We start from the raw sequence: 15,080 nt of genomic DNA, 5'->3' as shown, positions 1-15,080 counted from the left end.
GCAGCTGCCGTCCTGCCCTGCCCACCCCACGCGTTACTCCAACTGCTCCCCAGCAAGCAGCCCGCCTGCTGGGCCCCTCCTGTGAGCTCAATTAAGACCCAGGCATTGTCTCCTCCCCCCTTCCTTTATGTTCCCCGACGGCCCCCCTTCCTCTTGTCAGATAATCACGGGAAACCAGCAAACGGTTGACACAGTTACCAAGACAACAGAAGTTAGGACTGGCGAGGAGGTCTGAAAGCTAATCCTAAATGAATTATAGGGCAAGAGTGACAAGGGGGTGGGGACCAGTGTCGACCAGCTTCAAAGAGGGCCCAGCGCAGGAGACAAGGTGCCGTGGGCCTCTGGCCACTGGCCGTGGGCTCCACCATCCTCTTGAGAGTGACGCGGGGGGGTGGGGAGGTCGAGGAAGGAATTCAATAACGGGAAATTCTCCACTCAACATGGGATGGCACCAACATCCTTCAACCAGGAAGATGCAGGGTCTGGGGCACCCCCAGTACAGCTTTTCTGATGGGGGGGGTAGTGGGCAAAGAGCAGGGATGATCTGATCGAGGCGATTCTGTTTCCTCTTTACTTATTCAGAACTTGCCATCTTGTGACCAGGGCGCTGAGCACGCCCCGGCTGGCCGACAGCCATTTCGGGAGCCTGAGCACGGGCGCCCCGAACTCGTCGCTGGCCCTCCCATGCCCGTGGGGGCCGACCAGCGATGCCATCCCTGCCCCGGCCGGTGGCCCTGTGGTGAACGCCTCAGCTGGGTCTCTCGGGAAGGGCCGGCTTCTCTGACACCAGCTCAGCACAGGCAGCAGGAGGCCCACGCGGGCGGCCGCAGCTGACAGTTCCAGAGCTTGGGGCACGATGACCTCCTGGAACGCTCAGACCCACCCCGCTGGTGCCATTTAAACAAACGGAGCAAGTGAGGCCCAGAGAAGGTAAGGAACCTGCCCAGAGCCACACAGCCAGATGGGAGTGAAGGCAGGATGGAAACCAGGGCTCTCTGCCTGGCGTGCTCATCTTACCCAGTGCTCCAGCATCAGAAAAGTCTGCCAGCCCTGAGCCGCACGGGCCCTGCCACGCCCCTGCCCTGCCACGCCCCTGCCCTGCCACGCAGAGCCTGCCAACAGCCTCAGCTCTCCATCGGTCAACAGCCACCCCCTCTGGAAGGCCACCCTGAAAGACAGGATACCCCTCCCTCCGGATTCCTCCACACCCCCTCTCCCCAGCCCTCCAGGCTTTCACTCAGGCAGGACTCCCCTCCAAGGGAGCTACAGCCCCATTCTCAAACTTCCGGGGGACTCCGTCACCCAGCTCAGTTTCCGTAATCAGGATAGTGTCAGGCCTGTGCACACACTTGAGCGAGCATGAGAACCCCCTGGAGGGTTGGTGAGCCCACAGACTGCCAAACCCCGCCAGCATTTCTGCCTCAGGAGGCCTCGAGGAGGGAGGAAGGGTGTCTCCCCTCAGGAGAACCTGTACCTCTAACAGCTCCCAGGTGGGGGCCAGGGCTGCCGGCCCGGGAACCTCACTTCGAGAACTGCCAAGATCTTAGCCCAGCTCAGCCTCCACTCTCTGTACTGTGACCTCCACTTGCAGACCCTATACCCAGAGGGCCCCAGCCCGCCCCACCTCCCGCAGGACCCCAGTACTGTAAGGAAAGCCTCTGCTGACTGCTGGAGCCATCTTCCCAAAACAGATGGGCCCAAGGCGTGCCGCCATCCAATCTGTCTCCACCTCCAGACTCTCCCCCACCTCTCAGCGCCTCCACACTGCCAACACAGTCTAGCCTGCCACCTGTCTCTCGCCTGGGGCCATGGCAGTCCCTCCATGCTGGTCTCCCCACTGCCCTGTGACCGCCTGGAGTCTCCCTGAGGCCTGCAGCCAGCGGGGAGCTGAAGGCCAAGTCCTATGACCCCTCCTCTCACCTTTACCCTGCTCCCCAAGGGCAAGCGCCCTGTGGCCACACACACATCCCTGGGGCCCCAGGGCCTTTGCACAGGCATGACCCTTTGCCTGGGCCCTTGTCCCTCAGGTTTCGCCAGGGCTAACCCCTCCCTTTCTGGCCACTCAGATAAAGCAGCCCGCACCCACACTCTAGCCCCCCCCCCGCCCTTCCCCTGCTCCCTTGCGTCATGGGGCACCATGCAATGTGCTCACGGCTGGAACAGGCCCTCCAGGCGGGCGCGCCCTTGGGGGCTCCTTGGCCGCGTAGCCCTGTACCTGGACCAGGGCCTGGCATGTTGGAAACATGTACTGAATGTACAGAAAAAACCCCGCTGCTTTTAAGGCCTGAAATCACCACCCCCAGCCCCACTTGTAACAGAATCAACTGAGCTCACGCGTTGCTGGCCTGCTGACATCAAGGCCTTCCAGAATGTGGTTCCAACTCACCCCAGGGGGTCACTTCCCACCACCCAGCTTTATCCCTCCTCACCAAGCTCTCTCCCTTCCCTCTGAAACTATCGTTCCTGGGAGGCACGCAGTGGGGGAGGGGAGCAGCCCAGCCCCCTGGCAGGGTCAGCTCCGCCTCCACCAGCTGGGCCTGTCTGCCCTGCCCCCACTCTGAGGGCAAGAGCGGGTCCCAATGCATCTGTCTGGCTTCCAGGGTCTGGCACCTGCGGGACCAGAGCCCACGGCTACCGGCGGCCAAAGAGGCCCTCCTGCCTGCTCACTCTCTTCCCCCACGCCTTGGGTCCAGGACCCCCATTCTGGAAGGTGCTGCACTGGACACCACCAGGGAAGGGGTCCCCACTGTTCTCGGAAGGCTACACAGGCTTCAGAGCCCCGCCACTAGATGGCACTGCTGAGAAGCAGGGTAGGAGACAGGGCCTTCCCTCTCAACCGGTGGACAGGTGTGGGGGCTGGGTTTGCCCTGTGAGAAGGGCCAGCTCCCATCACCTCCTCCCTGTGGCCTCTCAGAAAGTGCCTCCACCCCCACCTTAGTCCCAGTAGGTGCCTCCCCTGCACTCCCAGAAAATTCTGCACACACGAGCATTCGTCCCCCTGGATTTCTCAACCCGCCTGTCTGCCACCACCACCGCAGCAGGAACGGCCCAGCGTGTGTCCTCAGCCTGCCCAAAGTGCACTGAACATGCTGAGTATTTTAAGAACAGCTTCCCTATTCTTGTTCATCCTTCCTCACTGTACCAGTCTCCTTCCACTCAGCCTCACTCCCTCTGTGTTCCTCACTTCCAAAGCCTGCCTTCAATGCCGCTTCTTCCAGGGAGCCTTCCTGGATTTCCTCCCTCAGGGTGATCCCAGATTCTGGCCTTGTTCCTGAAGCAACCGGGAGATAAGACACAGACCTCTTTCGCTGCTCCTGCCTCCATACCTCAACACAACACAGGGCCTGGCTCCATGGCAAGGGGTTAGAGAGGGGGTGGGCAGGCCTTGTTCAGCAGGGGTAGGGGCAGATTCTAAAAGGACACAGACCTGTTCTGTGCCCCTCAAAGGCAGAACTGGGTCAAATGCACACACAGTGTGTTCTGTGTGAAAAGCAACATTCTAACAACCCACAGTGGCGAAGCATTCTCTCTATCAGGAACAGGACCCTGACGAGACCACTAAAAGGAGAAAAGGGAGGGTTTGGGCCATATGACCTCTGAGGTCCCTTCCAAGTCCAATGTTCTGTGACTTCCCAACCCCACAGGCCATTAAGCAAGTGGCCAAATGCCCACTGGGCAGCGGTCCAGGCCTGGTCAGAGGGCGCTTCCTGTCTCTCTGCAGGAGGAAGACAGGGCAGCCGTGGATCCTTCGAGGCCGAGGCCGGGGGCTTCCGGTACGGGGTAGGCTCTGGCTCTGGGGGCGAGACGTGGGCCTGTCTTCAAGCAAACCCAGCCCCCCACCCCCCAGTGCCCCTCTGCTTCCAGCATGCCTGAGATCTGGGCTGAAGGGTAACCACCAACCCCAAGTGAGAACTGCGGAGGGCCTGGCATCAGTGGGAAAAAAGCCGGAAAAACGCATTTTCCCCTAAAGACTTGTAAAAAAAAGTCTCACTGATTTTTTTTCCCTTTTACCCCAAGCCTTCACAGCTCTAAATATGCCACACTTAGTAATTTTACGAGCAAACCAAGCTATACATCACACGGTTTTATGTTCCTAAATTAACAAAAGGACTTTAAATCTATATGGAGCTCTTAAAAACACACAAAAAAGCACGCCATCTATTTTTATTCCCTCACCCCCATATTCCCTCTTCCCTTCTAATGCACTCCCCCTCGCCCCCCACCCAGTGGCTGCGAAATTCCAGCTAATCCTGCAGCCAGACCACCAAGGAAAGACAATTCCGATTACGGCCGAAGACCTCTTTGCTGAGAACCCCAAACACAGGGGTTCCACTGCCCTTTGGGAAAGGCTACTTTAGGGGTTCCAAAAGCCTGATTCCCCCCTCTGCAAAGTAGATTATCATAGGGTGTCCCCTTGCAAATGAAGACGCCCCATCTCTCAACCCACTTTCAACGGAAAGTCTCAGGACAGTTACAAGTGTGCAGGTCCTACAAAGGCTCCTGACCGCTCGTCTTCTCAGCTGCAAAATGCCAGGCAGAGCAGATGACTGCAGGGCCCATCCGCACTTGCCACTGGAGGGAGGAAGCACGGGGACACGGGGACACACACACACACACACGTCCACATCCAGGGGGAAGAGGGACAAGGAACAGGGAGCACTAGACTGGGAACAGAAACCCAACTCCAGACGCTTCATCCCACTGCTGACTGTCCCTGGGAGCTGGGTGGCCCTGGCCAGCTGCGCCTCTAGCCTTCTTCGGTTCCTCCTGAACAGAAGGAAGAGAATCCTCTTGCCCTGGTCTAGGGCAGGAATCCAGGTATGATCATGACTGGCTCCAAGAGCATAAAGGAAAACTTTTCCTGACTTTCAGAGTCAAGAGATAAGAAGAGAGTTTCCAGTGGGGCTCTATCAGATTCCCACCCATGGAGTAAGAACAACACATTTAGGCAAGAAAAAAAAACTTAATGAGAACCAAATTGAGCAGGGGGGTGGGAACCAACCCAGGCCCCTCTGAGAAGGGCTGGACCACAGCTGGGACAAAAGGGCCCCTGGCTTTCCCCGCCCGACAGATGGAAATGTGGCAGCCCCTCCCCAGTTCTCAGGGGTATCAGAAGATTAATTAGTGGCTGCCTGGAAAGTGCTAGATGGGAGCCGAAATGCCTGTCCCCGCTGAGTTTCGGAGCTGTAAATAAGCAGCTTTCTCAATCGCCACTGAAATAGCAATGCTGTCCTTTTATCTGACTCAGATCCCTCGGAGCAAGCCTTGGGTGGTTCCTGAGCCCGCCCCGAAGCCACGGCTTTGCTTAGGACCCAGCCAGAAGCCAGGTCTGAGCTCCATCACCCCTCCCTGGGCGGCATCTGAGTGGGCACCTGAGGACGGGGAGCTGGGGGCCTGCCCTCCCCACCAACCCCCTCCCTCGACCCAGGTGGGCCTGGGCAGAGACCCGCACCCAGCCTCCCACACTGGGGGCTTCTGGCGGCAGGCGAGGGGAGAAAGAGAAATCCAGGCAGCCCGCCACAGGCGGCCCGGGCACCCTCAGCTCCCCCAAGGCAGCTGGACAGGCCCACGTCTCTGGCAAGCCTGTCGGAGGCTGACCTTGGAAAGGGGGTGGTGGTGGCAGCTAGGGGCAAGGAGATGTCAGACTGCCTGACAGCAACCGCCAGCACGCTGTGTGGCTTGGGGCCAAGCCCCAGCCGTCTCTGGACCTCAGTTTCTTCGCCGGAGTTTGGAGTGTCCTTCCCAGCAGTGGCCAGTAAATCCTGAGGGGCAGCCGGGGTCACCCAGAGTTCAGCATGGGGCCAGGGCGGGGTGAGCTGACAGCTGCCCGGTCCTCCCTCCGTGAACTCCAGGAACAAGATAAGGGGGCCGGCAGGGCGCCACCGCCGACACCAACGGCCAACTCCCTCCCTCACTCTCCTTCAACAAATATTTATTAAGCTGGGACTCCGGAGCCGCGCTGCCTGGGGTCAGAGCCCGGCTGGGCCGCTGGCGTCCTGTGTGACCACGGCCTTGCCGTGCCTCAGTTTCTTTCGCTGGCCAGTGGGATTCGGTGTACACCACAGTGGGCACGGAGCGGGTGCCCCGTAAGAAGTGGCCGCCACCGCCTCGTCCTCGGTGTTCTATTATGGCTGGGAGGGTCTGGCACTGAGCTGGGCACGAAGTAAACGCACGGTCCCCTCCGGCCTGGCGCTTGCAGGCTGGCCGAGCTCGGGAAAGAGGGTAGCTGGGCGCAGGAGCACACGGAAAGGAAGTCTTCCAAGAAGCATTAGAGAGCCCACCCATCCACCAGTCCCCAGCTCCCATCCCACATGCCCACGCCTCCTCCTCTGGGCATGAGGAGCGTCCCTCTGCTGGGTACCAGCCCTCCCCCTGCACCCCGCCAGCGAAGGAGCATGCAGAAGCCAGCTACATTGTCATGGGGTCCAGGGGGTCTGGCCGAAAGACCTGAGTTCAAGTTCTAGTTCAACTACTAAGCAGCCCGGTGATTTTCTGCAAATAATTCCACCTTAATAACAATGTGTGTGCACGGGGTGAGGGGGGCTGGCTGGCTGAGTCAGTAGAGCATGTGACTCTTGATCTCGGGGTCGTGACTTTAAGCCCTATGTTGGGTGCAGAGCTTACTCGAAAAAAATCATTTTTATCCTAGCTATAGCTTGCTAATTGTTAACTTTGTAGCAGCCTCGTAGGCCTGTCCTCACACCAGATGTAGCAAACACAGTACACAGCTGAAATATTTGCCTCGTTACAAATGGTCAGCACTGCTATTGTAGCCCCAAAGCTTACCACAGACCACAGAGCAGGTGTGGCCATGTGCCAATAAAACTTTATTTACAAACACAGGGGGTGGGCCAGGGATCGACAGCCCCTGCCTCATACCATACTGAAGGAGATACCATTACAGATCCCACTTCAAAAATGGGAAAATCTGGGGCGCCTGGGTGGCTCAGTGGGTTAAAGCCTCTGCCTTCGGCTCAGGTCATGATCCCAGGAACCTGGGCTCGAGCCCCGCATCGGGCTCTCTGCTCCGCGGGGAGCCTGCTTCCTCCTCTCTCTCTGCCTGCCTCTCTGCCTACTTGTAATCTCTGTCTGTCAAATAAATAAATAAAATCTTTAAAAAAAAAAAAATGGGAAAATCAAGGCCCAGAGAGCTCAAGTCACCCGCCCAAGGTCCCAGCTTGTAAGAGGTGGAGCAGGACCCTTTGCTGCTTGGCCTCAGTCCTGTCACCTGTCAAGGAGGAGCAGCAGTTGGGACTGTGAACTGCCTCGGGGTGAGGGCTGGACAGGCAGGTTCTGGGCCCTGGCTCCCTGCACTTACAGACGCAGCCTGGGGATCTAGCTGTGGGGCCAGAACCAGGTCCCAAGGCTCCAGAGCATTGGTGTCAGGCCTCCAGAGGCCAGGAAGGCTGTGCCTCTTCTCTAAGGGGTGCCTCTAGGCCTCTCCTTCCTGGAGCAGGGTGGCGGGCAGCAGCCGGTTCCACATCCCAGCTCTGGCCAAATCACTAGCCCCTCTGAGCCCCCCTTTCCTCATCTGTGAAATGGGCAGCCACATGCACAGACCTTGGAGATGGGAGAGACTCCTGCAAAGCACTCCCAAAGGGGCCTGACAGTGGTCAAGAGAACTAGGCCACTGCCTACTCTGAGCTCATAGAAGCCCAGGGAAGCAAAGCCGCCGGGCCACGGTTCTCCCCCACAAAGCCGCTAAACTGTCACAGCAAAATCATGAAGTACAAAACCCTAGTGGGGGAGTTAAAAAAGAGAAAACTAGAAGAGAGCAAGAGAGAGAACTCGAGTGCGTGACAAACCTCCCTCCACAGGCTGAGAAATGACTTGTGCCCTGACCTCCCCCGGGGGCCAGACGGGCAGCCCTTCCCCGCACCCCCTCCTGCCCCTGGGCTTAACACCAGCCAGAGCTGATTTTCCTTAATTGCTCTGAATTTCCCAGCCTGACACTTCCTCCTTTTCTTTCTGAACGCTCCAAGTGTAAATAGAAAACCGGTCACCTGACGAAGAGTAAGTACCAGCAGCCACCCAATGGCAGGTGAAGTGGGGTGTAGATTACAAACACCTGTGCTTTTAAGACGCCCTGTACTTAAGAAGATTCATTCTTGCCACAAACATGCACTGAGTGTCTATGAGGGAGGGGGGGGAGCTCCAAACAGGGAAGAACTCTCCCTGCTTTCCTGCAGCTCCGGGTGCAGGGGGAGGCCCACAGGAAGAGCAGCTGGGATTCCAAGAGCTCCCATGCATCTCGCCAGCTCTCGGCTACCTATGGGGGAGATGGCTCCCCACCCCTCCCCCAGCAGCCCTGTGCTAAAACGCAACCCTTTTGCAAACTGGGGGTTCCTGGTTCTAATTTGGATCAGATCCTTCAAGGGCAGTGTGGAGGGAGGGGAAGCGCTGGATTTGCATTTCTGGTCGTGGCAAAGAGACCAAGAATACAAGAGCAGACCCTGAAAAACACACTTCTACAAAAGCGGTGTAGACACCAAGCATTAAATGCAGACCTTGTCAGTTCCTGGGAAGGGCTGGGGACCTAAAACAGCCACAAAGACACTCAGAAGGAGAAACTACAGATTTCATCCAGAACCCATTAGTCTTTCCTACTTTTCTTTTTTTTTTTTTTTTAAGTCTAGTGGCCTCTTGGACCACCTCCTCCCCTTGTACAGGTTCACCGTGGCAAGTGCCAGATCCAGCAGGGCTGGGTCCCGTCCAGGCCATTTGTGGCACCCACGTTCCTCCCATGGGCTGTGGGGCTTCTGTGGGAGCCTCAGCCAAAGTGACAGGAGCTTCTTCTGAACGTACAGTAAAAAACACACACACACACACACACACAAAAAAACAACACAAAAAAAACACACCCAAACCCAACACCCAGCCACCTGCACCTTCCCCCAGCAAACCAGGGCAGAAATTACCCTCCACAGGCAGCCTCTTATGCAGAATTTTAGAAGCCCCAGTGTGAGCCCAGGAACTCCCTCTCCCCCCTACAGCCCCCCCCCCCCCCCCCCCCCCAGATCCATGGACCCCCCCCCCCCCCAACTTCCACAGGAACTGTGTTCACTCCCAGGGCAGATCAAACTCTCAGAGGAAAGAAGGGAGGAGAAAAGCAGCGGTTGCAGGCTGCCCTGTGTTCCTGACCGGCGGGTCCTCGGCCCACAGAGGGCAGGCCTAGTCAGTTACTCCCCACCCCAGGGACACTAGAAGGGGGTGACAAGGAGGCAGCTAGAAGGGCCCCAGGGATCACCGAGGTCCCTACCTCCTTCGCCAGGAACCCCTGGCTTCCCAGCCTCCCCTCAACCGACATGTCCTTATTTTTCAGGTTTCAAAGTCCAAACAAGGTGAACTCAAGAGGGGCTCCCCAAACCTCCAGCTGTCACCCCCCCCCTCCCCGCCCCTCCACTCTGGGTTGCAAGCACGACTTGCCCCGAAACAGAAAGTTACACGGCAGGCGGCTGTCAGCGCGCAGGAAGGTTAAGGAAACAGGAAGCCACGCCACAACCACCCTCCGGAGCTTCCCCCGGCCCCCTCCTCCGACCTCGGCAGGAACAAAACCTTCCAGGGAAACCCGGGCAGGAAGGGGGGCGGTGGGCAGGCGCGCCACGCTCGCCCGGAGACGGCGCAGGGGACTGGCTGGAGGCAGAGGAAAATAAGCCCCAGGCTGGGGGCGGGAGGGGGGCGCAAGCCACCGATCGGGGCGGCGTGCAGCAAAGTAACTTCACACCCGGGGCTTAATTCACCTTGGAAGGCAGCGTGCCCCGGACGCTCGCCGCGCTGCCGCGGCGGAGCCGGCTCCGGGCAGACAAAAGGAGCGAGACGCGCAACCCCCGGCGGCGGCGCGGTGGGGGCGGCGGGCAGGGTGGGCGCTCCCCGCCGCACGTCGCGCACACACCGCCCGCTGGACCGCAGCGGGAGCCGCCGGGTCGCGCGCGCCCGCCCGCCCGCGAGGTGGGGGGTGGGGGTCTCGGCCGACCCGCCGCCCCGACCCAGGCTGCGGGTCTGGGGGATGGGGGCGGGGGGGGGGCGCCGGGACGGGCCGGCGCCGCGCGGGACCCGGGGAGGCGCGCACCGCTCGCTTACCTGGTAAGTAATACAGAGGCGGCTTCAATCCAAACATGATTCAAATTAGAATTCCATAGTGGCCAGAGAGGGGTGATTTAGGGGAAAAAAAATTTTTTTTAAACCCAGCAATGAAACAAAAAGAGCCGTCCGAGCCAAGGCGCTCAAAAATGTCCAAAACAATAAAATAGAAGAGCGATTCCGAGAGCGACGGAGAAAAATGTCTTTTCTTTTTTTTTTTTCCCCCCTCCCTAAGATGATGGAAGGGCTCTCTCCTGGGCCAGCGCCCGGACAGTTGGGTCGGCCACCTCGGCCCCGGGGCAGATCCACAAGGAGGTGACTGACGACCGAAGACGGGCCGGAGCCTCCACGGCTGCCCGGTGTCTCCGCCGCCGCGTGTGTATTTTCTGCCTTTTGGACTTGAGATGCAAATAAAAAAAGGAGGGGGGCGCACAGCGGAGGGAAGCAGGCGGGAGCGCGGAGAGGAGCGCGAGAAAAATAAAGGGGGGAGGTGAGGGTGATGAAATTGGGGGGTTGAGATCTTCAGGGATTACTCATTTGAAAGAAAAAAAGGAGCGAGAGAGACAGAGAGGGAGAGAGGGGGGGAAAAAAAAGGAGCCCCAAGACGTGCGAGTAGCAATCTCTCCTCCATTCAGCCATTTGAATGTCAAGGGCGAGGGTCAAGGGACCTGTTTCCAACAGGGTTTCACGTTCAGAACCAGAAGGAAAAAGGAAGGGGGGGCGGCGGGAGGGGGTATCTCTTGTTGCCAAGGAGAAATCGGCTTTGTTTTCGTTTCCCCTTAGCTACTGGGTGAGGAGGGGCGGGGTGGGGGAGAGGAGGAGGGGGCGAGCGGGAGAGGGGAGAGGAGAAAATTAATACCCAAACAGCCAAGAAGTACCGAGGGGGAGATTTCTTCTCGTAAATAAGAGGCAGCGATTGCAAACAAGTCTCCGGCAGGAGAAAGCAGGCCGGAGAGCCGGCTCCCCTCCCCCTCTCGCCACCAACAACCCCCACCTTTTTCTTTCTTTTCTCTCTCTCTTTTTTTTTTTTTTTTTTTTTTTTTTTTTGTTATCTCCCCGGGCCGGCGTCCCACCACTGACTCAGAGAGCAGGGGTGGGGGAAGGAAGAGAAAGAACTCGCGGGGGCTCAGGCGCCCGGGCAGAAGGAGCAGGAGGAGAGCGGGGAGGCGAGAGCGCGCGGCGGTGGAGAGCCCCTCGATCAATTTTCATGCAAGAATCATTATCGGTAAATTGGAAAGCTGGCTGCCTGACAGCAGATTTGTCTCCCCTAATGAAAGCGAAAGGGTAGGGGCGCAGCGGCGGGCGGCTGCAGGCTCCTTCCGTCTCTACGCGGCATCTTCCAAGAGCTGCATGCTTTGCAGAGCGATAATAATAGTTTCACTTGCGAGCTTCTCCCCGCGCGGCTGCCGAGCCGGGCAGCCGATCCGTGCGGACTGGGATCGGGGCGCAAGACAGCCGGGCTCCCCTCTCCGAACGCGGGCAGGGTGCCGCTGCTGGCGGCGGGGCGCTCCGCTCTGCCCCAAAGCGGGGCCGTTTGCAAACAGTGGGCGGCCGCGGACGCCGCCGGGCCCCCCTCGGCTGCCCAACTCCGCGCTCTGGCCGCCCGCCCGCCCTCCCCTCCCACGGCTGACAGCTGCGGGAGCCGGAGTTCACCCGCCGCCGGGGCCTAGGAGGAGAATCCCCAAACCGTGTCCCGGGAGGCTCTGGCCAGCCTTTGGCGAACCCACGCGGGACTGCGGAAACGCACACGCCGCCCAGCCCGGGGGGAGCTCCAAAGGCGAGCAGCTCCTTTCTCTCCTTTCTCTTCCTCGCGCCCCGCACCCCACCCTTAAAAATCCGTGTTGTAAGTGTAATCAAATGCTTGATACCATCTTCCACACTCTCCCTGCACCGGTGCATTATCAGATCCGGGAAGGCATGCTTCCAGGCAAATAGACCTAATAAATGCTATTACTGGGATTCTGCAAGCCGCGGCTGCACCATAGTAACGAGCGCCCTGGCTAATTTGGTTTAAGAGAACGATCAACTGCACCCAGTGTGAGTGTGGAGTCTGTATCTCTCCTCCCCACGCCGCCTCTCTTTCACACCAGCTCAAGAAGGCCCCATGTGATAATTCCCCAAATCGAAGGGGAAAAAACCCTGCCGCCAAACCACATCCTGTGCGCTCATTGTCCAGCCCAGCGATTTTAAAGAGACAGACTCCCTCTCCCCACGCCCCCACACACTCTGGAGCGCGCGCTGCAACGCCGCCTCTTGACGTGACGGCTTATGTTCAAGCCCTTTTTCCTTCTGAAGGGCCCCTCGGTGGCCCAACGAGCCGGAGTCGCGGCCGGGTGACACTAAGGGGTCACCTTTTGACCCCACAGACAACCAGCCTGCTTTGAGGAGCAGACCTGAGCCCGCAGGTAGCAGGGCGGGGCCCCGCGAGCTCGCTAAACTTAAGTTCCTGCCACGCTCCCCAGCCCCTGCGTAAATCAGGGGTCCCCCGCGGCAGCCCCGGGGTCCCTGCTAAACGCCGGGGCTTCAGATGACAACTGAACTCCCGGAATACGATACTCTAGAGGCGAGCTCCGGAGGGCAAACTGGAGGAGGTGGGGGCACCAGGCGTGCCTCCGGACCCCTCTAGGCCACTCACGCGCGCCCCCACCCCCGCGCCGCCCACCCCGCCAGAAGACTCAGATGGGCTGGGCGGAGCGCTCGGAGCCGCGGGAGCGAGGTGGCGCTCCTCCCCGCCGCCACCAACGGCTGGGTGGGTGCCGCACGCCGGCGGCCGCCTGCTCTGCCGGCTGGGTGCGAGGCGCGTCTTTTAGTCCCCCGGCCGCGCCCCGCCCGGCGCCTCTCCCCGTGGGCGGCCGGGCGCGCGCGGTCACCCGGGGCAGCGCCGGGGCCGCTGACCTGGAGGAAACGGGCCGCGCGGGGCCGCCGGCGCCCGCCGCCGGCATCTGGCCGCTCCGCCCAGGGCTGACCCCGGAGGTCGCGCCCGGCCCTTGGCGGCGGCGGCCCTTTGTTTCCGGGGCTGCGTGGCGGCGCGCTCGGTGCTCCCCGCGCCTCCCCCTGCGCTCGCCGCCGCTGGCGGCGTGGCGAGGGAGACAACGGTCCCGGCGCGGCGGGGTCAGGGTCCAGCACCTGCCCGCCCCCACCCCCGTCCCCGGCTCGGCTCGGCCTGGCCTCGACTTGGACCCCAGCTTTCGCCTCCCGCCCATTTATCACCCACTTATCACCCGCACGCTTGATAATCTGCGCCCCTCTGGGAGTGGGGGGTAACAGGGCGCGCGGGGGGGGGGCGTGGGAGCTGCCGCCTACGCGCCCCTCCAGGTCCCTCATAGGCTTTGAAGATCTCTGATCCTACTTGGGGGGGGGAATTAAACTATTTTTAAAAGACCCTAAACTATCAGTTTCTGTTGTCATTCTTTTATTGGTTTTTAATTCTCCAGGATTACATGAACAACAGTAGTAATTAATACTAAACCTTCCTCTACTGTATATGCTAATGGCAGGAGCCATAAAAATTAATTTGCAAACATGTCATTACACAATAGCTATACAGGCAATAAACCTGTAATTACGGGCCAATCACAGGCAGGGGGTACAGAGGGAGAGATGGTCCCCCAATCTGTTGGGTGCCCCCCCTCCCCTGCTAAAATGGGGAAGATGATGCCAGCAAGGAGCTTGCCTTCTGAGAGCCACCTGTAGAGAATGCTCCCAGCTCCAGGGGACGGCAAAAGGGTCTCCGGCCTCGAGCTCCAAAAAGCCCGGCTTCGGTGCAGGACCCCCTGGAGAGAGCCACTCCCCAGCCCACCAGGACCGATATAAGGCGGAAAGGAGAAGCCAAGAGCTCCCCGCCGAGCCGGCAGGTGGGGGGCTGAGCAGTAAGAGGGTAGAAAGCCCCACTCCGGAGGGCCAGCCCCGGCCTCCCTGCTCCCCAGTCAGAGGCAAACATCTCTCCCTATAAGCATTTGAATGCCTGCATTGAATTATCTCTAGACGCTCCGGCCAACCCCTAATGGCTTTTGGCCACTCCCTCAGGGAAGAAGGTGAGCAGCGAGGTTCTAAGCGAAACCCAAGCCTTCTTCGGGCCTGGGTTTGGGCGGCTCGGAGTAGGTTGGTGACATTTCCTGGTGACAGGGACGTTTGGAAGGGAGGAAAGGAGGAGACCCACTGTGAGAGCACGGCTGCACCACGGCTCCTGACCTGAAGCCAAAACAGCTGAAAAATAGAAAGCCACCCCCGCCGTGCCAAGCAGCCTGCTTAGTGGGCCGACTCTCCACTGAATGGCTCGGTTGTTTGCCATAATGTGGCTGAGCGAGGAGCTGGAAGGATTTTCCCTTTCCCACTGGCCCTTGTGGCTTGGCTGGCGTCTTTGGAACGCCTCACTGTGGCCATTCATTCCCAGGGGAGCCATCCCAGCTCGGAGGGTGGCGATGGCCTGGCTGGCCCGGGGGGGCGGAGGAGGGGGTGGCGAGAGGGACAGCCAGCCCTGGCCACACCTGGCCCAGGTGAGAAGGGCAGCACTCTCCTGGGAGTGTCACTTCGGTGGGATTCTGTGCAAGGACAGGATGTCTCTCTCCACCCCCTCTTCTCTCTCAGACGCAGGTCATGGCCATAACCCTCCCCCCATCTCGGTCAGATCACCTCTGGGGGGAGGGGGGAGGAGGGATTTCTAGAAAAGAGGCAGGAAATGGGATAGGCTGAGCCTCCAGTGCCCCTCCAGTCGGGGCCACCGCAGGGCAAAGTCGCCCCCCTCCCGCACCCCCCCCCACTGCCACCTCCCTGAAAGAGCCCTGTCCACACTGCAAGCTGACCCGGGGTCAGAGGGCGGCTCTGGGCCATGTCCTGGGCAGGGCGGAAAGAGAAGAAAAGCGCTTCGTCGTCTCTCAATGGGAAAGCAGGCTGGGGGCCGGCTGCCTCCCTGGAACCTGCATGGAGCCCCCCAGAATCCCACTCTGAAGCAACGAGGTCCCCCCCCCCCGCTGCTCCTTCAAAATGGAGGGGCCCGAGAC

At 59.8% G+C, this 15,080-nt stretch overlaps 1 protein-coding gene across 1 annotated transcript in view; it reads right to left on the bottom strand.

Moving 5' to 3' along the window:
- LOC111152765 (Gse1 coiled-coil protein) overlaps positions 1–10,779 on the bottom strand; it is a 102,403-nt gene extending 91,624 nt beyond the window's left edge. Inside the window, 1 exon segment of the mRNA XM_022511389.1 lies at positions 10,081–10,779. Within this exon segment, the coding sequence (XP_022367097.1) occupies positions 10,081–10,117 (37 nt within the window). The 5' untranslated portion in view covers positions 10,118–10,779.
- Positions 10,780–15,080: the final 4,301 nt, after the last annotated feature.

Source organism: Enhydra lutris, unplaced genomic scaffold (genome assembly GCF_002288905.1).
Source record: "Enhydra lutris kenyoni isolate GAN:26980312 unplaced genomic scaffold, ASM228890v2 scaffoldscaffold30, whole genome shotgun sequence".
Classification (NCBI taxonomy): domain Eukaryota; kingdom Metazoa; phylum Chordata; class Mammalia; order Carnivora; family Mustelidae; genus Enhydra; species Enhydra lutris.
This window is presented reverse-complemented; position numbering and strand designations above follow the sequence as displayed.